Genomic DNA, 27662 nt, shown 5'->3' on the forward strand with positions numbered 1-27662 from the left:
CACTCCCCAGTGTTTGCTCTTTGGCACATCTGCCTTTAGGTAAGGAGATGACATCATCCCTAGATGACGTTCCCTAGATTTTATTTTGCTATTGGTTTCAGTTGGCTTGACTTAGAATAGAGACCTTCAGGGGCCCCTGGGTGGCTCAGTCGGTTAAGCGTCTGACTTTGGCTCAGGTCACGATCTCATGGTCCATGAGTTCGAGCCCCGCATCGGGCTCTGTGCTGACAGCTCAGAGCCTGGAGCCTGCTTCAGATTCTGTGTCTCCCTCTCTCTCTCTGCTTCTCCCCCGTTCATGCTCTGTCTCTCTCTGTCTCAAAAATAAATAAACATTAAAAAAAAAAAAAAGAATAGAGACCTTCAGTTGAGAAAGCATCCGTGAGCTCCCAGATGCCACGGGACTCCTTTGAGTATTTTCGGGGCCGCTGTTTCTCTTGTCACCTCGCTGCGGTCTCTCTGGGCCTGAGAGGCCCTGTGGGCGCAAAGGGTCCAGGGGGCGCCCTGAGGAGCCATCTTCCTTGACCCCGGCCGAGGCTATGTTCATGTCACTCAGTTGTCCACCTGTGAAGTATGACTGCAGGTGCGTCTTGCCCTAGACAAACCCTGGGCTGGAGGTTTCAGACTTGAGAATCAGTATTTTAGAAAACGATTGGGATACAGGTCACCCACGTGGCAGAGCCTGGAGCGGCGTCTGGAGGTAACAGGATCCTAGTTCTGTAGCAGAAGGTAGGACTGTTCACACATGTCTGAATCAGGTTTGATTTTGCTTCTAAATGAATTTGTCTCTATTTAAAAAAAATTTTTTTTTTCTTAACATTTATTCATTTTTGTGAGACAGAACAGAGCACGAGCAGGCCAGGTGCAGAGAGAGACAGAGACAGAATCCGAAGCAGGCTCCAGGCTCTGAGCTGTCAGCACAGTGCCCAACGTGGGGCTCGAACTCACTGACCTTGAGATCATGACCTGAGCCGAAGTCGGATTCTTAACTGACTGAGCCACCCAGGCGCTCCACATTTGTCTCTATTTTTTAAAAGTTTGATTCTCCCCGTCTCTGGGCTTACAGGATTTTGGATTTGTGAGGAAGGGATTGTGAGCACTTTCTTGAGCAATTGGGTCTGTTCCTAGTCAGGCTGGTGCGCTGGTCACTGGTCCATGCCTTGCCAAAGTTTCTGATTTCTCTCTGCTCTGATTATTTAGTCATGCAACTGGGACAAAGACGTTTTGGCTTTTGATCGATTACCCAGGAAAATATGCCCATCTTTCAAATGAAAACTTTACTTTGTTTTTTTTGTTTTTTTGTTTTTTAAAAAAAAATTTTTTTTTTCAACGTTTATTTATTTTTGGGACAGAGAGAGACAGAGCATGAATGGGGGAGGGGCAGAGAGAGAGGGAGACACAGAATCGGAAACAGGCTCCAGTCTCTCAGCCATTAGCCCAGAGCCCGACGCGGGGCTCGAACTCACGGACCGCGAGATCGTGACCTGGCTGAAGTCGGAGGCTTAATCGACTGCGCCACCCAGGCGCCCCACTTTGTTTTAATCAAGAGAATTAAAAATGTTCTTAGACTTCTTGATAAAACTTATCCTTAGAACCAGAAGAGCCCAGTAAAGTTTCGGGACAAAGAGAGTCTCTCCCAACACCAGAAAAGTGTACAGAAACAAAGCCCACATTTGAGACATGCCAACAAGAGAGGGGCTTTTAAATAACTTGGTATGTGGCAGAATGAGAGAACACAGCAGAAATCCACTAGAAATCCTCTTTTGAAGACTATTACATGTTAAAGGTGGTCCTGGGTAGAATTCTGTGAAGAGAAGCTTGCCTAGCATGTGCTGAGTAATACTGTTGAGGATGTGTGTGCCTGCGTGTGGAACAGTCTAGAAGGGAGGCAGTGAAGTGTGGTGGGAGTCCCGGCAGCCATATGAGGGCAGCTCTCTGCCCTGGCCGGCTCAGCTCCATCCTTACGGCTCTGGTGGTGGCCCACGTCTCGGAGGAAACCCCCAGCCCCTTCTTCCCACCTCCACCCCCGTCACCCTGCCTGGCTCGGATAAGGAGGGCTTGGTTGCTCATTGCTCCCTGCAGGGCTGGTAAGCACTTCACCTCTGTGTGTCTGGTGTGGTGCTGGGAGATTTTAAGTTCTTGTGATCTTGTGTTTTCTACCTTTCAGCCCTGAAGATGTATTCCTCCATCGTCATGAAAGAAGTTCTTAAATTGAAGAGAATTGTATTTAAGGCTATATGTAACTATACAACAGATGAAGGGTTACCTGAACCTAGAACCCTTACTGTAGAAAACTGGATGAAATTTACCAGCTCGTGGCCCTGTCTTAGCAAGCATAATTAATCACCTTACCACCATCGTTCGATTTTTTTTTCCCCCTCAGCATATGTTCAGATCTCGTCGTGGCTCTGGGTCGTAGTTCTGAACATCAGTTTTCAGATTATGGAAACTTTCATTGGACTTTAGACACGTGAATATCACTGTGGAAGTATCTGAGATATCGAGCGCCTTTATTTGTGTAATTCTTTAAATGAACCTACATATTAAACTTGTATTCATTTAATTTAAAAGGGACTTGGTCTCACCGCCTTAAATGGGAAACCGGCATCACTTGCCATGAATATTTGGTTCTGTTGAGTGTCCCAAGGCCCAGGTGGATACTGTCGCCAGCAAAGGCTTTGAGTCTTAGTCTTGCTCTCCCTTTTTGTCAAATCGGAAGATGGCAGGTGTTAGGCGTGAAGGGTGTATGGGCACCACCCTGAGACGTTCTCTTTGCTGTGATCAGAATAACAGCAAGGGAAGTGAATCCCCAGGTTGGGCAGTGGCTGTATACCTCCACCTCCGGAGTCCCATTCCTCGGGGGAGACCGTGATCTGATTTTGTATGCGCGATGTATTATCTCCTCTGAGAAGAAGGGAGGAGAAAGGTCTGGGTGGTGGGGGTTGCCCGTCAAAGGTGACAGCTCCCTGTCAGATTGGTGCTGCTTACAATACTACGTGTGGCCCTCCCTTGCCAGCTCTGACTCTCCCTGGTGGTGGCTACGACCCCAGACTGACCAAGACTTCTTTCTAGCAGGAGACCACTGTCTGCTGCTCCTGTGAAGATGTCCACTCCAGACCCACCGCTGGGCGGAACTCCTCGGCCAGGCCCTTCCCCGGGCCCGGGCCCCTCCCCTGGAGCCATGTTGGGCCCTAGCCCAGGCCCCTCGCCGGGCTCTGCCCACAGCATGATGGGGCCCAGTCCGGGGCCTCCCTCAGCAGGACACCCCATCCCGACCCAGGGGCCTGGAGGGTACCCTCAGGACAACATGCATCAGATGCACAAGGTAGGGAGCCCGGGCCCACTGCCCGATTGGCTGGGTCTGTGTGATCAGCCGTGCATCCTGGCTTCTGCTGCCAGCCAGCAGCCTTTCCACCGTGTGTCTCCCACACCCAGCATTCCACGTGGGAAACGCGCTAACACTGCTCCAGGGTTGTCTTTCGTTAATGAATAAAAAGTGCCCAGCTCCTTAAAAAGTAGCTGTGTCACTTGGTTTCCCGCACTCACCTGTGTAACTTACGAAGCAGAGCAGTGGGTGCCCCTTATCCCTACTCGATCCTGCGCTTGGGCGCCACTCACTGTCATAACGACTTACTTGAACTGATCAGGGACGTTTTTTGCCAATGGGGTGTAAAAAAAGCCTCCCAACACAAATAGTTTTTCTTTCTCCCTGTGTTCCTGGGTGGTGGTTGGGGAAGCGAGGAAACATCCTCTTATATGTATTAGCATCTAAAGGAAAAGGTGATGTGTTCAAGTCTCAGAAACCACAGGAGACCCTCGCGGAATATGCAGATTGTGTGGCCTGGAGGTCAGGGTTCTGTGTTGACCCCCATAGCCTCCCTACCAGGGCCATCCATGTGTTTGTACCCCATTCCACTTAATCTCCCTCCCCCCCACCGCTGCCCCACCCATTAGGTGTAGGTGGTTATTGTGCCCATTTTACAGATGAGGAAGTAGGCTCTCGGAGAAATGGTCCCTCACTGTGTCCATGGCAGAGCCATCTTGTCCCTCTGGGTCCTCCCTGCCTTCCCCATCTCCTACACGTTTTTTATTTTTATTTTTTTAATGTTTATTTATTTTGAGAGAAAGAGACAGTGTGAGCAGGGAAGGGGCAGGGAGAGAGGGAGACATAGAATACGAAGCAATTCCAGGCTCTGAGATGTCAGCATAGAGCCCGACATGGGGCTCGAACTCATGAACCCCAAGATCATGACCTGAGCCAAAGTCGGACACTCAACCTACTGAGCCACCCAGGTGCCCCTCCCACACATTTCTGGCAACAGTATCTTTCTTGTCACTTCTTGGGAAGCTGTTGGTGAACCAGCCCCCTCCCTCCCCTCACTGATTTAGTCTGGCTTCTCCAGCACAGCCTCCTCTTTCCCTCTCTGCCCATTTTGGTTTTTTTTTCTCTTATCACTGGCACACACCCCACACCTACCATTTGTCCTGCACAGTGTTAGGAGCCAGGGCCCAGGGGTGGCGGGACACTCCTCGTCTGCGGAGAAGTTCGCTTCCCGAGGGTTGCACCTTCTTCCTGCGTATGAAGCTGCTCCTCGTGGTCCCAGCCAAGCACCCTCTGTTCCTCCCATCTTCCTTCTCTCATGGCACACACTGAGTTGTAGTCAGCTGGGCCACCCATTAGACTGTTCCCGGAGACCGGGATATTTGGGCCAGTCAGGGCCTAGCAGTGTCCTGGAAGGGTCCCGGAAGATGTCCCCTTCGCCAGCTATTGCAATAGGGGAAGTACTTAGTGCTGAGGGAAAATGGGCATCATCGCTCCACAGAGGACCGATGTGCCTCTCAGGAGGGATGGAACCATGCCACAGACAGCTTTCCTCCCAACTAGTAGGCTGGAGGCTGATCTCAGATCAGCGAGGACACCTAGTGTAGTGTAACCATACTTATAGGCAGAAATTTCTGTTTGTCCCTCTGACTTACAGTCTCCCAAGGAAGAGGATTCCTGATCCAAGGACTTGTCACCAGGTCTCCTTGTGACAATTAATGGGGAGCTTGGTGTCCCAGTCATAAACAGCTCCTCACCAGGAGCTCATGTCCTTTCCTCATGGGATTTTGGCCATCTGAAACTCTCCTGGCATCCTGATCCATCTGTCCCTTCGCCTCCAGACCTCTAGCCGCCTAGGTGGTCAGCCATCGCTGTGTGACATTGCTTCATGCATCTACTTGACACTTAGTGTAGGTATCAGGACCGTAGCTTGGACCTAAGCTGCTTGGTCACGTTGGCGACTCAGTATATACCATGGCGACCTTGGGTGGACGTTTTCAGTAGCAGTGAACTTCTCTCGGGTGGCCCTTTGCCTCCTGCCTCTTCCTGTTCCCTCTTGCTGATCTTGCCTTTTCATCGTCCCCTCTTTCAGCCAATGGAGTCCATGCACGAGAAGGGCATGTCGGATGATCCCCGCTACAACCAGATGAAGGGAATGGGGATGCGGTCGGGGGCCCACGCAGGGATGGGGCCCCCGCCAAGCCCCATGGACCAGCACTCCCAAGGTACCGTTTGATTACTCTTCTTTCCTCATATGTGTTGTCCCCCTGGGTGCCCTGAGGTCATTTTTCTAGTTGGGTCTCCCGTAGGCACAAACAGGGTAGACCCAGGACAGTTCAGCCCTTGGGAGACTGTTGGGCTTGGGGTTGGGCTTGGCTGGTGCCCGTCTCAGGCCAGTCTGTCTTTGAGCAGCCCCGGGAGTGGGGGCGCCAAAGGGGTGGATCCATGTGAAGCACTGGAGGTTAGATGGGGGCTGAGCAGAGTGGGCGCCTCGGGCTGGCAGCTCCCAAGCTACCCAGGAGCATATTAAGGATACACCTTCCCGGGCCCCACTTTAGCTTCTGCGACAGAATCTTAGGGTGGGGGTGGGGCTCTGTTTTAACAAGCCTTCCAGGTGGTTTTTCTGAACAGGGCAGCTTGAGAATTGATGGAGTATATGATTTCCTCTTATCGGTGGGAAGCTCATTGCGCCCAGGGGCTCTACATGGGGGTCAGAGGAGCATTCTGTCCTAGCTGACGGGCAGGGGGCGGGCCTGAGGGAGGCCTGGATCTGTGTAACATCCCAGCATTGACCCTTGGCAACTTGCTGAAAGCTGAGCCAACACCAAACCAGTTGTGCCGGCCGCTGGTCAGGCTGCCAGCGCGTGTCCTCTCTCTGGGCACTTGTCATTTGAGTCACAGGAGTAGAGTCCCTTGGCCACCCCCGTCTCGAGACAGGAGCTGGTGTCAGCGCAGCCGAAAGGTTGCCGTCTTTGCCTTAGACGTCCTAGCATGTGTGTTGCCGAGTGACCACTTGGATCCACGTGGCCCCACAGGTTACCCCTCCCCTCTGGGTGGCTCCGAGCACGCCTCCAGTCCGGTTCCAGCCAGCGGCCCATCCTCAGGCCCACAGATGTCGTCTGGGCCAGGAGGGGCCCCGCTGGACGGTGCCGATCCCCAGGCTTTGGGACAGCAGAACCGGGGCCCGACTCCGTTTAACCAGAACCAGCTGCATCAGCTCAGAGCCCAGATCATGGCCTACAAGATGCTGGCCAGGGGCCAGCCCCTCCCCGACCACCTGCAGATGGCGGTGCAGGGGAAGCGGCCGATGCCTGGGATGCAGCAGCAGATGCCAACGCTACCTCCACCCTCTGTGTCCGCAACGGGACCCGGCCCCGGCCCCGGCCCCGGCCCCGGGCCAGGTCCGGGACCAGCACCTCCAAATTACAGCCGGCCTCACGGTAAGACCCACCGTCCACAGCGCTCGGGGTAGGGAGGGGACTGAGCGAACCGACCGGGATGGGGCAGTAGTGTCAGCCGACCTGGGCCGTGCTGCCCGCATGCGTCCCCCCAGAGACAGCGCGGCGTCAGCACTTGGCGCTCGGGCAGGCGGGGCTGCCAGCGCGATGCAAGTTCCTCCTGCCGCGTCTCCGCTCTCCTCCCCCCACCCTGAGCTCTCGTCCACACTGAGGGGCTGTTGTTGGCTGTGTCCCCTGGAGCCAGGACTGCCCGTGGGGGTGGATGCGGGCATAAACACAGGATGCCTTTTATTCTCTTGTTTCTCCCCGTGTGCAGGTATGGGAGGGCCCAACATGCCCCCCCCAGGACCCTCAGGTGTGCCCCCTGGGATGCCAGGTCAGCCCCCCGGAGGGCCTCCCAAGCCTTGGCCTGAAGGTAAGTTGCCTCTGTCTTGGTGGCATGCCTGTTCCCTGCTCTTCACGAGCTTGCGCCATGCAGAACCCGAGAGGGGGCTGAGGACAAGTCTTTGCTTTTTATTTTTCTTTGTTTTAAATACATATTTTTTTTATAGTTTATTTATTTTGAGAGAGAGTGAGCATGAGTGGGGGAGGGACAGAGAGAGAGGGAGAAAGAGAGAATCCCAAGCCAGCTCCATGCTGACAGTATGTGGGGCTCAAACTCACAAACCAGGAGATCATGACCTGAGCTGAAGTCAAACACTCAACTCACTGAGCCACCCAGGTGCCCCAAGTCCTTGCTTCTTTCTGCCTTCTTGGGTCTATCCGTCCCTGGTCTGTTCCCAGAGGTTTAAGTTTGGTTCCACTGCATGATTCCCACCCCACCTTGTCCTGTGGGTCATGGTGATCCTGGGCTGTCTTTACCAAGAAGAGAAGGGTACTGATGAGCGAGTCCACTGTATGACTGTAGCGAGGCTGTGGGGCGGCATTGCTGTAGCCATGAATACCAGCCGTCAGAATTTGGGCCTCCGAGCCTGGAGGCCACGTGTGATCCCCTGGCCTCCTGAGAATATCCCCCAGTGCTGTGGGAGGCAGGCAGGGTGACAGGGTGGCTCAGGGTTCCATTTCTTGTGTGCGCAGTCTCTGTGTTCTGTGTAAAACTTGGTCTTAAGTATCGGAGAGGCGCATCTGTTGGGATGAAGCATGGGCAAAACGGACTCATTCCTCGTCCTCTCGAAGGACGAGGTTTAGTGACGGGCACTGAAGAGCTAATTGCCTCAGTAGGCTTCCTTTGGCACCGGATGACAGTCCGGAAACTTCTGGTCCTAGGAGGCCATACACGGCAAGACCAAACCTGTGAGCAGTGCTTGAGCAGGTGTGCCTTCGGGAAGGGCACATACGCTGAGATCTAGAGGAAGCAGGAGGGAGTGAGACCCCTGAGCAGGAAGCAGCGTGGCAGCCTGCACGGGCTGAGGGCTTAGTCAACCGCGGGGACGAGCTTGTCGCCGGGGCAGGGAGTGCCCGGCAGGCTCTTCATTTATCCCTGGAATCGAGCCAGAATTCAAAGCTCTGTCTTCGCCGCTTGATCCCTCTTTCCCCCACCGCCCCCAGGACCCATGGCGAATGCTGCTGCCCCCACGAGCACACCTCAGAAGCTGATCCCCCCACAGCCCACGGGCCGCCCCTCACCAGCGCCCCCTGCCGTCCCGCCCGCCGCCTCCCCGGTGATGCCGCCCCAGACACAGTCGCCAGGGCAGCCTGCCCAGCCTGCCCCCATGGTGCCTTTGCACCAGAAGCAGAGCCGCATCACCCCCATCCAGAAGCCGCGGGGCCTGGACCCTGTGGAGATCCTGCAGGAGCGGGAGTACAGGTGAGGGAGCGGCTGCCTGGGGCCCCTCACTCAGGGCGGCCCTGATGCGTGTCAGTTTGGCTCACTGTTCTGAAAGCCAGTGGGGTATGTGACCAGAGAGCTGTCACCAGCTGCCTGGTTCTCTGTATAAGTACATATCCTTCCAGAGAAATCTGGTGAATGCCTGGGCAGCCCTGTGGTCCCAGATACTACATGGCGTGCACACTGTTCCTCTGTGGGAGCATAGCTTAGATCATTCTGTTTGTACAAAGTGAGCTTTTCTTTCTTTCTCTCTTTTTAAGTTTATTTTGAGAGAGAGTCAGTGTGCTTTGTGGGGGTGGGTGGCAGAGAGAGAGGGAGAGAGAGTCCCAAGCAGGCCCCACACTGTCATTGCAGAGCTTGATGTGGGGCTTGAACTCATGAACTGTGAGATCATGACCTGAGCCAAAATCAAGGGTCAGACACTTAGCCGACTGAGCCTCCCAGGTACCCCAGTGAGGTTTCCTTTTTTGCACGCATAGTATCTACCTGGGGGCTATATCATAATTTATTCAGCCGTAATAAGGGATGTCAGGTTGTTTTGAATCCCCGCCCCCAATCTTTTGTTAAAACAGTACTGTATGCACATGTGTCAGAATAAATCCATAAAACTGCTATTGCTTGGGTATGGGGGACACATGCAGGGAAATTTTCTGAGAGTCTGCAAAATGGCCCTCTGCAGAGGCTGTCCCAGTAGGTGTGGGAATGGAAGTGCCCGTTTCTCCTTGCTGACGTTCGGCTCACGAACACTCCACAAGCAACCGGTCAAGCTTTGTGATGGGCCCTTCCCAAACATCACTAGTTGTTGGCTGCTTTGCCAAGGCCTTCTGGGTGCCAGGGGCTGGCTGTGGTGCCAGGCACACGCCAGGTCTGAATCACTCTATCCCATACTGCTGGGGCACCTCAGGTTTGCCTCCTGAGCACCGTGTACCTCCCTCCCCCTTTTTTCCATCGCATTGATAACTTATTCAGGGCTGGCCTCCCTTGACGAACATAAGCTCCATGAGGGAGGGCTGGGCCTCGTTTGCCGTAATCCCCAGATGTATCAGGAAATCTTTGCCCAATAACAGTCTCCAGAATGCCTCCCCAGCTGTGATGTGCTCTGGAGCTCCCACCCCTATACCCAGGCACCTCCCCTCCAGCTGCATTTAGACAGCTTAAACGTGGCCTTTCCGGATGTCCTCCTGTCCTTCCCCCCACCGTTTCCTTCCAGTCTCTGTTCCATGCACCTGGCAGCAGCTCATTGGGCCAGACCCTGCAGCCCCTTGACTATCGCTCGCCCTCCCTCACCCTCCGTGTCCTCATCTCAGCTTTCCTCTTCCGTCCCAGGAACTGGTGGCCTTCTTCACACTGTGGACGCAGCCACCTGGTCTGCCCCACCTATACACCCTCAGTGGTGCAGCCTGTTTGCCACACGGCAGTGTAAAGTCTCTTCTAAGTGACTTCTTTAGATCTCTTCCCCAGGTTCAAATCTGCCATTAGTGTGCCATTGCCCATCCAGGAAGCGCCTTTTTGTTTTTAGCCCCTGCCTGAGGCTTTGTCCTTGCCTATTCCACTCTCCCTGTTCCTCTTTCTGTTGAGTAAGTTAGACTCATTACTGCTCCAGGGCCTTTACAGAGGCTGGGCTTGATTCTTTGGCTAATTTAGGCCTAATTGCTGAGGTCACCTGCCCAAAGTGGCCCTGTCCACCTCCCTCACTTCCAGCTCCCTTCAGAGTACATGGTACTCTCTGGAATTAGTGTAAACATTTTTAACTGCTTTATGGCCTGTCTTGTTGATAAGCTTGTGAGCTCTATGAGAATAACAAATATTCCTGTTAGTCTTGTTTAGTGCTAAGGTCTAACACCTGGGTCAGTCCCTGGCACACAGTAGGTGCTTAATAAATATGCGAAACACTGAGAAGGGGGATTATCGCATTTGAACTTTAAGACCAAGCCTGTAGGGTTGCTCTGCGCATTCTCCCTAGGCGAATTAGAGACCCAGGGCTGGGGTAGAGACGCTGGTCTGCCTCCATAAGCCGCTCACACTGCTGGGATGTCAGAAGGCAGGTGTGCCCTGTCGGGTTCTGGTTTCTGTGCCTATCCTCCTTTTTATGTGTTGTGCGCTGTGGCTGACGTCCTTTATTGAGCTATTTCTTGTCTCATCACCGGGATCTGCCTTCCTTGAGAGGTAGGTTCTCCTGAAGCTCCACCTTTAAAGAGAGGGAACAGAGGCGCTCCCGTGAATAGACAAGATCTCTCATCACTGCTCTTTCCTTCCGTCTCTGTATCCCAGGCTGCAGGCTCGAATCGCACACCGAATTCAGGAACTTGAAAACCTTCCCGGGTCCCTGGCCGGGGATTTGCGAACCAAAGCGACCATTGAGCTCAAGGCCCTCAGGCTGCTGAACTTCCAGAGGCAGGTGGGCACAGGTGCAGGCCCGCTGCTTGAGGAAAAGGGCCTTTTCTCCTACTTGCCAGGCAGTTATTAAATGCGCCTTGACGTTGAGAGCGGCAGTGTCCTTGCGTCCTCATTAGCTGGCTGCGCATCTCTCCTCTCGTGTCGTGCACAGCGGTGGGACAGTGGCCGTTCTTGGGATGAGTAGTTGTGCGTCTTCCCTAAGACATCACGTCGCATTTTGAAACAGTAGACTTAAAAATGGGCCTGTTTCTGAGGGTGCTTTAATTTTGAATGACCCGTAAGAAGTATTTTCTGTGGGATTGACGATAGGCGAAGCTGGAGACCTCTGAAGGTGTGAGAGAACCTTCTGCTGGGTCTCCAAAAGCAGTTGTCTCCTGACCTGTGCTTGCGCTACCCATGGGCCCCCTCCAGACGGCATTTAGCAAGGATCCTTCCGGAAATCCAGAGCAGCGTTCTGTCTAGCTTGGGATGTGTAGTTACTCGTGGACCTGACGGAGTTGTGCGCGTCTTGTCTTCCTCAAGCTGCGACAGGAGGTGGTGGTGTGCATGAGGAGGGACACCGCCCTCGAGACGGCCCTCAATGCCAAGGCCTACAAGCGCAGCAAGCGGCAGTCCCTGCGCGAGGCCCGCATCACCGAGAAGCTGGAGAAGCAGCAGAAGATCGAGCAGGAGCGCAAGCGCCGGCAGAAGCACCAGGTGCGGGGTCCCCACCCAGCGCGAGGCTCGGCTGAGCTTGCACGCTGCGGAGTCTCGTTTGGATTGTGTCTGAGCGTGCTGCCTGTTTGTCTTTTCTGTGCGCCGTAACGGTATTCTGGGCACCGAGAGCATGTCCGTGGACAAAACCAAACGGCGGTGGGAGGACGGGCCGTAATCACCTACCACGTTGGGAGGTGGTGGAGTATGAAGAGGCGTAAAGCAGGGGTGGGTGGAGGGTGACGGAGGGGCTGTTTACACAGTGTGGATCTGAGTGGAGACCTGAGGGAGGGTAGCCACAGGGACATGTGGGCAAGCAACTTTGCAGATCCAGGGGAAGATGCAAAGGCCCTGGGGCTGGAATGTGCCCTGTGTTCTCTGGCCAGCAGGGATCCCAGGGTGGGGAGACGGGGAGGATGGGGAGGTGACGGGCAGAGCTTCTGGGCCGAGGGCACAACTTGGGCCTTTGCTCTGAGTGAGGGGGGAGCCATGGAGGGTCCTGAGCAGAGGAGGCCGTGATCTGACTTTACTTTCACAAGATCAGTCAAGAAGACCAAATCTGTGTGGAGTAGGATGTGGGGATGATTCTGTTTATTTGCTCATTTCCATTTTTTTTTTTTTTTTGGTAAGTTTTTTAAATTTTATTTTGAGAGAGAGTGAGAGAGAGGGTGGGGGAGGGGCAGAGAAGGAGAGAGAATCCCAAGCAGGCTCCATACTGCCAGCGCAGAGTGCAACGCAGGGCCTGAACCCACAAACCACAAGGTCATGACCTGAGCTGAAATCAGGAGTCGGATGCTTAACCGAATGAGCCACCCAGGCGCCCCATTTGCTCATTTACATTTTCTAAAGCTCTTTACTCCCTATCTAACACTGGTAACCACTGTTAGCAAGGGTTTTTGGTATATATCATTCCAGGTAGCTTTCTTGTGTGTGCACAGAATAATCAGAAGTTAAGTAGCCACCTGTAAACAAATACGTACACACGTTGTTCTAAGTATTGTGGAAGCGTGATTTTTAACATGTATGTTGTGTTCCTTAGTGTGTCCAGCATCCAGTAATTTATGCAACCATTTTCCTGTTCAGGCACAGGTAGCATGTTCTCAACCTTCCAGTGTTAAAGAGAACGCTAAACTGGGCATTCTTGTATTTGAATTCTTTTGGCCAATATCTGCTCGTTTTCCTTAAAGTAAATTCCTGGCAGTGGAATAATTGGTTGGAGGGTCAGAGCGTTTCGAAGTGGTTACGTTCAGTGCCAGGTGGCTCCAGCAAGGCGGCTTGCCCTGTTGTACACGAGGGAGGGCCCTTCCCACCGGTCACCGGCATGGAGTGTTTCCTTGTCCAGAGAACACCGAACCGCATAGGCAGACGGTGTCCTGGTACTCTTTTGGTTACGTCCTCTTGGTTTTAAACCAACTGCCTTTAAAGTTTTGTCTCGGCTGGGGCAACACTGTAGTGAGCCTGTGGAATAGCCAGTCCTCTTTTCTGTGTGTGTTCCTGCAGGAATACCTCAACAGCATTCTGCAGCATGCCAAGGATTTCAAAGAATATCACAGATCGGTCACAGGCAAAATCCAGAAACTCACGAAGGCTGTGGCCACATACCACGCCAACACGGAGAGGGAACAGAAGAAGGAAAACGAAAGGATTGAGAAAGAGAGAATGCGGAGGCTCATGGTAAAGTCCTGCCTTCATGACGTTGTGTCCCTTTGTGTGTGCTTTGGGTGTGACAGACACCAGGGATCGAAGACCCTGTGTTCTGCTGAGGCGGTTGACTGGTCGAGTTAGCGCTGGGACAGAGAGAAAGAACGGGCTTGGGTTTGGGCGTCCAAGAGACCTGGTCTGAGACCTTTGCCTCTTCATTCCACCAGTGATCAGAAGACCTTAGGCTGGTTAGCTGGTGGCTCTGTGTTCTCCCCAGAAAAGGGAGGGGGCACCGACTCCAGGTTCGAGAGTGACCGATGTGATCCCTGTCCTCCGTCCCACCCTTTGTGTCTGGCTATTCAGAGGCGATTCTCCAGCTGGGCAGATATTGGCAGGCACTGCTCTAGGTACATGGCCACAGGAGTAAGAAGCGTGCAGTCCCTACCCTCACGGCTGCCCCCACTGGCCCTAGAGAGGCAGGTGCCCAGGCGGAACCAACTAGATCATTTTGGATGGTGTGAAGTACGCTGACAAGAAAGAGGCAGGACGAGGGAGTGGGGGTTTATGGGGTGTTCTGGGAGGGTGGGCATGACTCCCTGGATGAAGTGCCTCCCAGGGATAGAGGAACCAAGGTTAAGAGCCTGAAGTGGCAGAAAGCCAAGTGTGAGGCACAGCAGGCAGCCCTTAGAATAGCGTGGTGAGGGCATGAGTGATGCCAGAGTCCCTAGGGCAGTCCTGTTGGGCCTTGTAGGCCATGAGGAAGGCTTTAGATTTAATTCTGAGCGTGAGTGGGAGCCACAGGAGGCTATAAACTGGGGGTGACACGATCAGGTTTATTATCAGAAAGCCAGGAGGGGCTTGCTGCACGTGTCTGTGACGGTAAAATGGCCCAGACCAGAGAGAGTGTTGGATTTGGGGTGTATCTGTGGACACAGGGGCCAAGACTTGCTGTTGGCCTTTTCAGATGACCTCTGGCAGAAGCATGTCTGTTTAGCAGGCCCCCTCAGGGTCCGCCCTGGGTAGAGGTTGAGGAAATACTGAAGGGGGAGTCGATAGCTTTGTGGAGGGTGTGTATGCAGCACAGCCGTGGTGGAGGCCCCATCACTCCCTTAGTGCGGGCTGGTTGCCGGCTAGCAACCCCCAGTGGCCTTCTTGACCCCGGGTTCCCTGCCGTGGGCGCTAATGGACGAGCATGTGTCTCTTGCAAGCAAACGCCATAACCTTGCCGTTCTGCAGGCTGAAGATGAGGAGGGCTACCGCAAGCTCATCGACCAGAAAAAGGACAAACGCCTGGCCTACCTCTTGCAGCAGACGGACGAGTACGTGGCGAACCTCACAGAGCTGGTGCGGCAGCACAAGGCTGCCCAGGTCGCCAAGGAGAAAAAGAAGAAAAAGAAAAAGAAGGTGCGCTCGGACCCCGCCCCGTGCCTGCCCTCCTGACGGGACCCGAGCAGCCGTCTTGGTGCGGGTGCCGCTGCCTCCCCAGGCAGGGAGTGACCGTGTCTCTCTCTTTACTTCCAGAAGGCAGAAAACGCAGAAGGACAGACGCCTGCAATCGGACCTGATGGCGAGGTGAGGAATCAGGGGCTTCCTGGAAATGCCAGCCCAGCCCTGGGAGCTTCGATCTATTTCCTCCTTTACGTTTTTATAGCTGTTTAAAGCTCACCAGAGCTCTATGTGACAGTGGTAAGAATCCACATCTGTCCCCTGCCACGTCCCACCCCCAGGAAGGTACGTGGTTAACTCCTGGGTGTGTTTGCTTCCAGACTTTTTTCTTTTGCACACACCATTGTTTTTCAGTTTTCACTCTCTCATAATTACAGGCCACAGGATTCCTGCCTAGTCCTCACCTGGGTTCCCCGTTTCCACACACCACTTTTTCCGAAACCGTTTGGGAGATGCAGACAGGACAGCCCTTTACCCCCCACTATATTTCCTAAAAACAAGGTCTGTCTTTTCCATGGATGCAATAATACTATGATCAGATCCACAGCTCTTGTTAAGGTTTGGCCAGCTGTCCCTTTAGTGTCCTTCACTGCGACTCCGTGGCCGAGCGTCTCATTCAGTGACGGTCTGTCTGGTCTCCTTTGATCTTGAACAGCTCCTCACTTCTTCTTAGCCTTTTCTGACCTTGGCATTTCTGAAGAGAACAAGCCAAGTATTTCCTATAATGGCTTTTAATTTGGGTTTGACTTGCTATTTCCCTTTTGGTTAGATTCAGGTTATGTGTTCTTGGCAACAAGACCCAGAAGTGACGCTGTGTTCTTCTCCGTGCGTCACGTCGAGAGTGCATGGCGTAGACTTCTTCAGTCACTGGTGACATTGACCTTGATCCCTTGGTGTCTGCCAGGGCATCTCTGCTGAAAAGTTACTGTTTCTCATTTTGTGATTATTAAGTACCTTCTGGGGAGGTACTGGAGGCTCTTTAAACATATTTTAACTCCTCAAACTTCTGCCCACTAGCTTCTAGCTTCTGTATCCATTAATGACCTCCGCCTGTATCCGTTTTTGCCATGATGGTTACGTTACGGTGATTTCCTGCTCCCCCCCCCTCCACCCTGATTTCTTCTGCATTTTGTAGATGACTTTCTACAGGAAGGAAAAGCTTTTTGTCTTCTTTCCTCTGTGGCTCTTTGGAACAGTTTGCCAACCCCTTGTACCAACTCATAGGATTCTGTTTTAGTTTAATCCTACGGTCATTATCTTGAAGTTCAAATTGTTTGAATTTGGGCCAGTAGGAGCCCCTTCAGATTGGCTCACGTATCTTTTGAGGGCTTCCTTATTTCTTGCACACTGAAATGGCCCAAGTTCATCTTCTGCTTTCTCTGCCCAAACCCTGGAAGTCAGTCATTTCTCCACGGTGCCTTGGTTCTTTTTACCAGAGAAGAATATGTGAAAAAACAAGATCTCTCTTTCTTTCTCTGTCTCTATTTCTGTTTATTATATACGTAAGTAAGGTAAGTTGGCAAGCTCTATGCCCAAGTGTGGCTTGAACTCATGATCCTGAGATCAAGAGTCGCATGCTCTACTAACTGAGCCAGCTAGGCGGCCATCAAGATCTCTCTTTAGATGTGATTATTGGTATAGGTTGTCATTGCTTCTAGGCCCTCTTAGCAAAAAGATCTAGGAAATCAGTTTATATCTGCATCACTAGTTCTATATATTCAGAGCCTTCAGTTCACATGGATACTTCTGTGTGTAATCCTTCTCTCTTTCCATACCGTAACAGCCTGAAACCTGGCTTCCATTAGCCATGCTATATTTCCTTATTTGCTCAGTCTTAGAACATACAGGAAGTAATTCAGAATTGCTAACTTGCACCCTTCTGCAAAGGAAGCCTCCTGGCTACTTTAGTTTGTGTTTGGAGCTATTCAGCCTGAAATTGTGTGCTTCAAATACTGCATTTGAAAGTTACTTGGAGGGGGCGTCTGAGTGGCTTGGTCAGTTGAGCATCAAACTCGATATCGGCTCAGGTCATGATCCCAGGGTCATGAGATCAAGCCCCACGTTGGGCTCCACGTTGGTCTTGGAGCCTGCTTGAGATTCTCTCCCTCCCTCTCTCCTCATCTCTCCCTCTCTCTCCTGCTCTGCGCCACCCCACCCTGAAAGTTACTTGGATTAGTTTTTCTCTGTGCTCCCATTAGTGTGGGTTCCCCCATCCTTGTTGGTTTTACTTATTTACTCATCATTTATTTCGTATGTGAAACGTGATTAGCCTGCTTCTAAAAGTCAGAACTGTGCAAAGTGGCCCACTCAGGGAGGGGCTGCTGTCCCCACGCACCGTTTTTTCTACCACATTCCTACCCGCCTCCCAAAAGCAGCCATTCTCACTCAGTACTCTCATTTGGGAGAAGGACGTTTAAAAGGGACAGACGCTTAAAAGGGACAGACGTAAATAAGAGGCGTTTCCTTTCCCGCCGACCGCCCCCACGCCCTCCTCACTCCCACCTCCCAGAGGAAAAGTGTGAGTAAGCGTTGGGGTGTTGGCTCTGGGGCCTTTTCTGTATGTGAGCCACCAGATGGTTTTCTTTTTCCAGCTTTGCATTCTGTCTCTGACGTCTTCCCATATTAGCTCACACATGCTCTCCTTATTCTTTGCGGTGTTGCCGAAATGTAGTATTTCTTGCAGAAAATATCTAAATGGTTTGATGAGAAGCAGAAGCCCCTGTGGCACCTGCTCTCACGAGCCTGCATGTTGAGCCCTGGTTGGTCTTCCCTGCACTTCCCGGAATCTTTATGCCTGTGTCCTTTTTTGGGTTGTTGTAAGACCACTTGGGGCAATCTGGACATTAAGCTAGACTCTTTCCATTTAGCAGAGTGTCTTGGGCCACTGTCCATATCAGGCCATTAATTCTGTTTTAATTTTGTCATTTCGATGTATTGGAATCTCATTCGGCTTTCAGACTGGTAGTTTAGTTCGCTTCCTATTCGTAGCTGTCTGGAAGGTCCTGCACTGCTTCGTCCTGATGCATCACCCCCTGCTCCTTCCCTACTGGTGGCTCTTTCCCATGTGCCCTTACTCCTGTGGCACACGCTGTTGTGAAGAGCCTTCTTGTACGGTACCTTCTGATGCTCTCTCCTGGGCAGCTTGGCCTGCCCTTACAAAACACCATGGCCTGGCTGGCTTAAATAGCAGACTTCTGTTCTCACGGTTCTAGAGGCGGTAAATCCAAGATCAAAGTGCAGCAAGGTCGGTTCCTGGTGGGGCTCTCTTCCTGGCTTATAGATGGCTGCCTTCTTGCTGTGTCCCCATATGAGGCGAGAGAGCAAGCTTTGCTGTCTCTTACGGGGGCACTGTCCCATCCTGAAGGTCCCACCCTTGTGACCTCAGTGAACCCTCATTATCCCCCAAAGGCCACATCTCCATGTAGAGCCACACTGGAAAGTTGGGGCTTCAGCATTCGAATTCTTGGGGGCAAGGTGGGGGGGGGGGGGGGACACCATTCAGTCCATAGCAGATGCATACTTTTTCCTGTAGGCCAGATTCCTGATGGGAGTGACTGGCAATGAACTCAGATACGTATTTACTTCACGAGATTTTATCTTAAATGTTATATTGAAATTTTGAGAATGTGGGCTGGCATTTTACTACGGCAGAAAGCCTTCGTAAGGCCATGTGGGGCATTCAGGGGAAAAAGTCCTGGGGCAGAAGAGTGCAGTGAAGGGAGTTCTGTTGGGTAACCTGTGGCCGCGCCTCCTATTTGCTTACAGTAGCATCACTCAGTGGTGACCGTGACTTGTGCTTGATCTCAGCCAGTGGTTCTCAGCCTCGGCACATATGAATTGCCTGGGAGCTTTTTAAAAAGGCCCAGAGCAGTTGAATCAGAATTTGGGGGTAGGGAGAAGTGCAGGCGTCAGCCCTGTTAGCCACTCCTGGGGAGCATTTGGGGGGTGAAAGTCACTGATCGGGACTGATGCAGGCAGTCCACAGAGCCTATTCATGTGACAGGTGGTTACTGTCACCTTCCATGGCGGGCAACTTTGAGGGGGAGATTGGTCACAGTCTCTACCTAGAAAGCTCATCTCTACCTAGAGTGTGGGCCATGTTGACGGTGACTGTGACACTTAGAGGGGCCGAGGGGGGCGGGGATCAGTTCCTGGAAGATGCAAACAAAAGTTGAAACAAGAACCTCCTCCTCCTCCTGGAGGTTTTCTCCAGGAAATTGGAAGGAGCAAATGGAGGGGGGAAATGTTCTTCCGGTGTTGACATCTCAAAATGAGAAACTGAGAAATTCCGTATTTGTTGGTAAGAGGAAGGTAGTTGTTTGGTTTTTCAAATATTCTAGTTAGCTGTTTAACAGAAAAGGATGAGGATATTTGAGGAGGTCTACAAAGGTAGTATCGGTTGAAAGAATCAAGGGCCAGAAGAATGCGAATAATGTAGTCATTTGTGTATAAAGGGAGAGAAATGAATCGTTGTGTCTTCTGCATGGAATCGGTCTGTAAGGGTGCATGAGAAGCAGACACCGGTAGGCACCTGTGCAGAGAGCTGTCAGATGGGGCCTGGGGGGGAGAATGGGGGCGGGGGCGGGTCCACACCTCGTACCCTTGTGGATTTTGAACTACGTGAATGTATTATGTATCTGAAAATGAAATACCGTGAGGAAGCAGCAGTCATCCGGTGATTCTGTGTTATTACTGGATTATTAATATGTCATTAATCCATTTTCACAACCAGTGGCCATGTTTGGTGCCATTTTGGGGGGCATGGAGTTGGGAGGGCGCTTCCCCAGTTGGCCCTAGTTGGCAGAAGCCTGAGGTACGGATACCACAGAATCTCCGGTTACACGTGTGACTCTTTTTCAGCCTCTGGATGAGACCAGCCAAATGAGTGACCTCCCGGTGAAAGTTATCCACGTCGAGAGCGGGAAGATCCTCACGGGCACAGATGCCCCCAAAGCAGGGCAGCTAGAGGCCTGGCTTGAGATGAACCCCGGGTGAGTGGGGCCTCACTTTCAGATGCTGAGCTGGCCTCGTTCCAGGGGCACTGGCAGCTGGGGGGTGGTTTTGCTTTCCTTTAGAAACAAGCCAGTTTGTTGAGGAAAGTAAATCCTATGGGTTCTAGGGAGATGTATATTAAATCATGACTGTTTTTTCTAGGTATGAAGTAGCTCCAAGATCTGATAGTGAAGAAAGTGGCTCAGAAGAAGAGGAGGAGGTAAGAGTCCATTTCCTGGCCGTCGTGGCTCTCGGTGCTTTGTTGTGGTAACTTCCACACCTTGGGCATCCGTCACCCCTTTGCATTGTGATCCTTTCCTGCTCTGGGTGGGCACTGCATGGGGCAGGAAGCAGGCCCAGGGCAGCTGAGGCCCCAGTCTTGGCTGAAATTTGGGGCTTTAGAGCTGCACTTTCTAGTAGGGTAGCGCCTAGCCACATGTGACTCTTTCAATCTTAAATTAATCAAATTAAATAGAATTTAAAACTCCCCATCCTCAACTGTACCAGCCGCCTTTCAAGTGCTCAACATTTGAAGCTCCGCCCTCCAGAAAGATCCATGCGAAGTTGTGGTCATTAGATCATGTACGTTATCGCCCATTATAATTCCTTCTTTGGAAACATAAATGGTTGCATTTATTGTGTAAATTCTCTGAGTCATTTAATTATGCCATGTTGAGGTGATATTTCCTTGGTTGACAAAGCTGTACACGGAGAGCCTCATTCCTCTCCGTTCCAGATTGCCTCCTTGGGAAGGATAACTCAGGGAACGGTTTCATAAGGGGGCGTCTCCATCATTAGCATCCAGATGGGGGCTCTCTGTCACTCCCCCTTCACTTGTGGCTTAAAGTGTCTTAAAAGGCTTTTTTCAGGGCCTTAAAAAGCTTTGCCACCTTTTCACAGGCGTTTCTTTGCTGTTACAGTGGAGCATTTTGTTCAAGTTAACTAACCGTTCTGATTTTTTCTGTGAATGTTTTGCATCGTTTGCCCATTTCTAATCAGTTACGAGTGGTTTTTTTTTTTTTACTGATTTTTAAAGCGCTCTTCAAATATTTCCCCCAACCTGAAATCCGCATAGTATTCACCTATAATCTTTTGTTTTGTCCTGTTTTTACTCTCCTTCTTGCCGCTTGAGGTATCCGGGGTTTATTGTGTGTAGGGCCTGGGACGGCGCTCCCTCCCTGCCCTTAAGAGGAATGCTGCGATTCAGTGATTTGTAGTAAATTTATAGACTTGTGTATTCACTACCACACACCAATCTTAGAATGTCCTATAATCCACAAAATCCCCTTCCTCCTGGTTTACAGTTTGTTCTCACTACTTCCTACAGCTCTAGGAAACTGCTGATTGACTTTCTGTCTCTGTAGATGTTGCCTTTTCTGCATATTTCATATAAATGGAGTCCAGTAACATGTAGCATTTTGTATCTGGTTTCTTTCAGCTAAAATGTTTTTGAGGCTCATCCACGTTGTTTGTGTATCAAGAGGTCATTGCTATTTATTCCTGAATTCTGTTCCATTGTATGGTGAACCCCACTTTATCCACTCACCAACTGATGAGCATTTGTGTTGTTTCCATTTTTTGCTGTTATGAGTAATGTTGCTATAAACACTTCATACGTTTCCATACGTGTCTCTGTGTGGACATATGGTTTCATTTCTCTTGGGTAGATACCTGGGAGTGGGATTGCTGGGTCATACGGTAAGTTTATGTTTGCCTTTCTAAGAAACTGCCAAACTGTTTTCTGAAGTGGTTATACCATTTCACCGGTTCCAGGTTCTCCATATTCTCGTCCACAATTGGTGTTATCTGTCCTTTTGATTATATCCATCCTGGTGGGTGTGTATAGCAGTATCTCACTGTGTCCTTAATTTGCATTTTCCTAGTAACTAATAACGTTGAGCATTTTTTTCATATGTTTATGCACCATTCATGTATCTTCTTTGGTTGAACGTCTATTCACATTTCTTGCCCGTTACTAATTTGTTGTTTGTTGTCTCATCATTGAGTTGAATTCTTTACAAGAATTCTTTATATATTCTTGGTACATGTTCCTTATCAAATATGTAATTTACAATATCTTCTGCCAGTTCCCTAGTCAGTTTGCCTTTTTTTTTTTTTTTTTTTTTTTAAGTTTATTTGTTTTGAGAGAGACAGAGCGTGAGCAGGGTACGGGCAGAGAGACAGGAGAGGAAGAATCTACTGTCTGCGTAGAGCCTGATGTGGGTGGGCTCAAACTCACAAACTGTGAGATCATGACCTGAGCCAAAACCAAGATTGAAATGCTTAACCAAGACTGGGCCACCCAGACACTCCAGTTTGCCTCCCCCCACCCCCAGTAGTGTTTCTTCAGATGTAAAAATTTTTAATTTTAATGAAATCCAGTTTATCAAATTTTTTTGTTCATGCATTGGTCTTTTGGTGTTACATCTGAGAACTCTCTGAAGTCACAAAGACTTTTCTTCTATGTTTTCTTCTAAAAGTTTTGTAATTGAGGCTCTTACATTTAAGGTCATGGTTGAATTGACTGCCACCTGTGGTCTGAGATACAGGTCTAAGATTTTTTTTTTTTGCGTATGGATATCCATTTTATCTAGCACCATTTGATGAAAAGACCACTCTTTTCTTCTTTGGTTAGTCTGTGGGAAATCAGTTGACGATAAATCAAGGGTTTTTCTGCCTCTCATTTCTTTTCTATCAATCTTCATGTCTTTGTGTGACTACCACTTTACCTTGATAATTGTAGCTTATAGTAAGTTATTCCTTCACTTTTGTGACTTTGATTGTCTATTCTAGATCCTTCAGGCTCCTATATAAATTTTAGGGTCAGCTCGTCAGTTACTACAAAAATGCTTGCTAGTTTTTTGGTTTTTTTTTAAATAAAATTATCCTGGATTTTTTAAGTTTGTTTATTTATTATAAGAGAGACAGAGACAGAGACAGCATAAGTGGAGGAGTAACAGAGAGAAAGGGAGAGAGAATCCCAAGCAGGCTCCACACTGCCAGCGCAGAGCCTGATGCAGGGCTCAACCATGAAGCTGTGAGATCATGACCTGAGCTGAAACCAAGAGTCAGACGTTTAACCAACTGAGCCACCCGGGCACCCAGGGGATTTTTTTTTTTTTTTTTTTTTTTTTTTAAGTTTATTTAGTTTGAGAGAGACCGTGGGCGTGCACGTGACCAGAGGTGGGGCTGAGAGAAAGGGAGAGAGAGAATCCCGAGCAGCAGAGTCCAAAGCAATGCTTAACCCCAGGAACTGTGAGGTTATGAGCTGTCAGCACAGAGCCTTATGGGGGGCTCAAACTCACGAACTGTGAGATCATGATCTGAACTGAAGTCGGATGCTTAACCAACTGAGCCACCCAGGCGTGCCCCATTTTGTCTCATATTTATCTTTTAAGTTGGTTGTCTGATTTTTGTTTCTTACCTATTAATATGATTTATTATGTAAGTTAATTTTTAGATAGTATACCAACCTTGCTTTCCTAGGATAAGTCCTACTTTGTCCTGTTGTATAATCTTTCCTGTGTATCGCAGTGTGGCTACTATTTTGTTGAGGACTTATGGGTCTATATTCATGGGATATTAGTCTATAGTTACTTGTGACATTTTTGTCTCACTTTGTAGTTAACATTGGCCTCAGAATGGATTGAAAAATGTTCTCCTGTACTTTCTGGAAGAGTTCATGAAAGTTTGGTATCCTTAATCTTAACATATTTGGTAGAATCACTGCTGAAGCCATCTGGACTTGGCCTTTTCATTGTGAGATTTTTTTTTACTCATACAGTTAGCTGTTAAAGATTTTTTTTTTTCCAAATTTTTCCATTTCTTGACTCAGCTTCAGAAATTTATGTCCTTATCGTATTTCTGTGGTTTCATAGTGATCTCTTTTTCATTGCTCATTTTGGTGATTCAGTAATTTGTCTTTCATTTTTTGGTAGTCAAAGTGTAGTTTACGCATTTGAGACTTGTTTTCCTGGTATACTTGTTTAAAGTTACATTCCCTTTAGGCACTGCTGAAACTACAGCCCGTAAATTTTGATACGTTGTTTCTGTTTTTATTCAGTTCAAAATATTTCCTAATTTCCCTTGTGATTTTTTTTTTTTCCTTTACCATTGGGTCTTTTTTTTTTTTTTTTTAATTATTTTTTAATGTTTATTTATTTTTGTGACCGAGAGAGACAGAACATGAGCAGGGGAGGGGCAGAGAGAGAGGGAGACACAGAATCCGAAGCAGGCTCCAGGCTCTGAACTGTCAGCACAGAGCTGGATGCAGGGCTGGAACTCATGAACCATGAGATCGTGACCTGAGCTGAGGTTGGATCCTTAACTGACTGAGCCACTCAGGTGCCCCAAGAGTTTTTCTGTTTTTGTTCTCTAATTTAATTTTCTCGTGGTAGGAGCGCACGCCTGGGTGGTTCAGTCATTTGAGCGTCTGACTCTTGATTTCGGCTCGGGTCATGATCCCAGGGTTGTGGGATCAAGTCCCATGTAAGACTCCATGCTGAGTGTGGAGCTGCTTAGGATTCTCTCTCCCTCTGCTCCTCTCCCCTGCTTGTGTGCATGCACGAGCCGCCCCCCCCCCCCCCGATAAATACATAATAATAAAATAAAATAATTTTCTCATGGTGTAAGATTACTTTGTATGACTTTTCTTTCAAATTTACAGAGACTCATTTTATGGCTCAGCATCCTATGGAATGTTTCATGTTCACTTGAAAAAGGATTCTGCATTTTTTTGGGTGTAGTGCTCCGTAAATGAGAGTTCAGTTGGTGGAGAGTGTTGTTCAGGTTCCATATATCCTTGCTGACTTTTGTTTAGTTGTTATGATGTCGTTGAGGATGAAATGGGAAAATCTCTGTTTTTGTTGAATTGTTCTCCTTTAAATTCTGTCAGATTTGCTTCATGTATGTTCATGTTCGTTGATAGATATACTTAGTTGTTCTGTCTTCCTGATATATGTGATATTTTATCATTATTGAATATCTGTCCTTGTCCCCAGTAATATTTGTTTTGAAGTCTGTTTTGTCCAATGTTAGTATAGTCCCTCCAGCTTTCTTATGGTTACTGCTTGTTTGTGTGGTCTATGGTTTTCCACTCTTTTACTTTAAGCCTGTCTGTTTATTTGAATCTGAAAGAGCAGGTAGCTAGATCTTGCTTTTTAGATCTAGTGTGACAGTGCCTGCCTTTTGATTGAATTTTAGACTAGTCACATTTAATGTAATTATCAATATGACTGTGTTTACATTTGCCATTTGGCTATTTCTTTTCTTGGTCTTAGGTCTTTTTGTGTTCCTCTGTGCCTCTTTTTGCTGCCTTTTGTGTTCAATATTTTTTATTGTACCGTTTAATTTCTTCTGTAGATTTCAGTTGTCACTGTCCCTTTTTAGTTATTTGTTTTGTGGTAGCCCTGGGGATTACAATATGCATCTTACTTTATCATAGTATATTTCAGATTAATACCATCTCCATTCTGGTAAAATCGAGAAATTTACGTTCCAATGTAGCTCTATTTGCTACCCTTCCTTCCTGCTCTATTGTCACATATGTTACACCTGCATATGCTCTAAACCCTACAATGCAGGCTTCTAATTCATACTGCATGGAATCTTATGATTTGGTCTGAATAAGTTAGTAGAGAAGAAATAAAGGAAAAAGTATTTGTAGAGTCTTTTTATATTGATCCATGTATTTACCATTTTTAATGCTCTTTATTTCTTGGGGTTTGAGTTACAGTCTGTTAGCAACCAATTCCCTCAGCCTTGGTAGATCTGGGAGTATGATTTCTGAAGCTTTGACTTTGGAAGGATAGTTTAGTTGGACACAGATTTCTTTGTTGACAGCCTTTTTCCTTGTGCATGTGTCATTGCACTACTTTCTGGTCTCTGTCTCAAATGAGAATTTAACCACTAATTGTAATGACGCTCCTCTGTACTTGATGGTTCGTTTTTCTCTTTTTTGCTTTCAGTATTGTTTGTCCTTGGCTTTTTTTTTTTTTAGCAGATTGATGGTGAACTCTCTTTATATTTATTCTCCTTAGTGTTTGTTCAGCTTCTTGGCTGGGTAGTTTCCACGGAAATCTTTAGTAAAAGGCGAAAGATTTATACAGTCTGAAGAGAAACCAGAGTATTGGCTGGGTAGTTTCGTGTTTTTCATCCAATTTGGGGCTTGCTGTCTTTTATTGAGATTCTGTATTTGTTGACTTATTGTGCTTAAAGATGGTTTCCCATGGTTCTTTGAACATATTTGTAATAATAATTGCTTCACAGATTATATGCTAAGTTCAACATCTGGGGAAAGAGACAGGTTCATTTGCTTTTTCACTGAATACTGTAATCACCCTTTCCTCTTTCGCTTGTCTTCTAATGTTTAGTGGAAACCTATTTTTAGCTACGCTGTATTCTGACTCCCACCCCTGGGTGGTGGTTCATTTTCATTTTTAATTCTGGCTTTCTAGGAATAGGCCATGTTCCTTTGTAACTTAGTAGTTATCCAGTGATTAGGCAGTGATTGTGCTCGGACCTCTTGAGCCAGTGATACAGCTTCTGTCTCTGGCAGGTGGATAGAATGTATAAAGGAACACATTCCAGGTTCAGGCCATTTTCAGGTCCACCCTGGCTTTTACTTTCTGTGGGGTCCTTTTGCATTTTCTGTGCACCTGGTCACGGGCTCAGCCCGTGATGCGCTTTCCCGACCAAAGTAGAAAAGCTGGCAAACAACCCCACTTTATTTCAGTAGTGCCAGCGGCTGGTAGGGGCAGTGCCCCCTGCTACGAAATGACCGCGTCCCCATCAGACTCAGCTGCCGGTGCTGTTGGCCTGGCCGCCCTGGCAGAACCTTCAACGTGGAGCTGGGGGACGGAGAGATGGAAGCGGACCCAAGTGGGAATGCTACCGTCTCCCACTCTTCTTACCCGACGTTCAGCGGTTTCTCAAGCATTAATACTTCTCAGGCCCCCAGAGCTCCGAAATGGTTGCTCTTGCCAATTTTGTTCAGCTTTGAAGATGGTTTTCCAGGAGTGAATTTGTGGACTTCCTCCCTCAGACTTAGCTGGAGGTCCCACCCCTATTTTAATTCCAGACATAGTATGTCAGCTAGGAAAAGTCTGTACCAATTACGATTTTTTTTTTTTTTTACCCAAAATGTTTGTGCTATTATCACCTGTTCATTATTCCGAGTGATTTATAAAGTTATTTTGCATTCTCCAGGGGACATCCCACGGGATTTTGATTGGAATTAATTAGTAGATTCATCACAGATACCTTTTAGTTTTATCGCAGTCCCATTGTACATAAAGACAATTATCTACTGGCACTTTGTCTGATTTACCAGGGAATACGAGAATGGTTTCACGTGGGGAAGTACATTCGTGTGTGTTTTGTCAATATGTCACACAAAATCCCTTTATCACGTCCTCCGTAAAGGCTGAAAAATCCCAGTAATGAAGAGTAACTGATTTATTATTATACCTAACTTATAAGTTCATAGAAAACCGCTTGGTAAACTAGGATGCCTATCATCAACAGCGTTATTTGACCTAGCGCAGACGTTTTAGCCATGTCGATAAAGCCTAAAGTAAGTCAGGAGCAATAATGTCGAAAATTTGCTATCGAGTGTTTAATACTTAGAAAAATCCAAGAGAAGCAAATCAGAAATGGCTTTGAGTATCAGGTCGGGCAAGGCATAAGCTTGGTAGTATGCATTTTGTGATGGGAAGGCACGGTGCAGGAGGAATCTACTCTCCTAGTAACAAGAATCCAGAGTCCCTTGAGGTAGCCTTAAAGAGAAGTGTCTGTATTCTGCTAGGAAAACTAAAAATCATAGCACTGAGGAGAAGAGCAAAGAGGAGGCATGACACATTCTGGGATAGTAAGAGGGCATGGAAACAGC

The 27662-nt window shown here is 48.9% G+C and overlaps 1 protein-coding gene and 1 non-coding gene across 11 annotated transcripts in view; one reads left to right on the forward strand and one right to left on the reverse strand.

The window, feature by feature from the left end:
- SMARCA4 (SWI/SNF related, matrix associated, actin dependent regulator of chromatin, subfamily a, member 4) overlaps positions 1-27662 on the forward strand; it is a 90113-nt gene that overhangs the window by 14558 nt on the left and 47893 nt on the right. For 9 of the 10 annotated variants that reach the window (XM_047827903.1, XM_047827920.1, XM_047827930.1 and 6 more), the window contains exons 2-13: positions 3073-3322; positions 5412-5544; positions 6355-6759; positions 7094-7192; positions 8326-8584; positions 10877-11003; positions 11525-11698; positions 13196-13369; positions 14573-14740; positions 14858-14908; positions 19643-19773; positions 19937-19994. In XM_047827903.1, coding sequence (XP_047683859.1) covers positions 3101-3322; positions 5412-5544; positions 6355-6759; positions 7094-7192; positions 8326-8584; positions 10877-11003; positions 11525-11698; positions 13196-13369; positions 14573-14740; positions 14858-14908; positions 19643-19773; positions 19937-19994 — 2001 coding nt within the window. In that variant the 5' untranslated portion in view covers positions 3073-3100. Of the gene's footprint in view, positions 1-3069; positions 3323-5411; positions 5545-6354; positions 6760-7093; positions 7193-8325; positions 8585-10876; positions 11004-11524; positions 11699-13195; positions 13370-14572; positions 14741-14857; positions 14909-19642; positions 19774-19936; positions 19995-27662 lie in introns of all 10 variants that reach the window. The other variant, XM_047827912.1, reaches the window with a different exon arrangement.
- LOC125161437 (U5 spliceosomal RNA) lies at positions 25785-25901 on the reverse strand. The gene has a single exon (XR_007150624.1). It is a non-coding gene; the product is annotated as a U5 spliceosomal RNA (small nuclear RNA).

This window comes from Prionailurus viverrinus, chromosome A2, assembly GCF_022837055.1.
Source record: "Prionailurus viverrinus isolate Anna chromosome A2, UM_Priviv_1.0, whole genome shotgun sequence".
NCBI classification, from domain to species: Eukaryota; Metazoa; Chordata; class Mammalia; order Carnivora; family Felidae; genus Prionailurus; species Prionailurus viverrinus.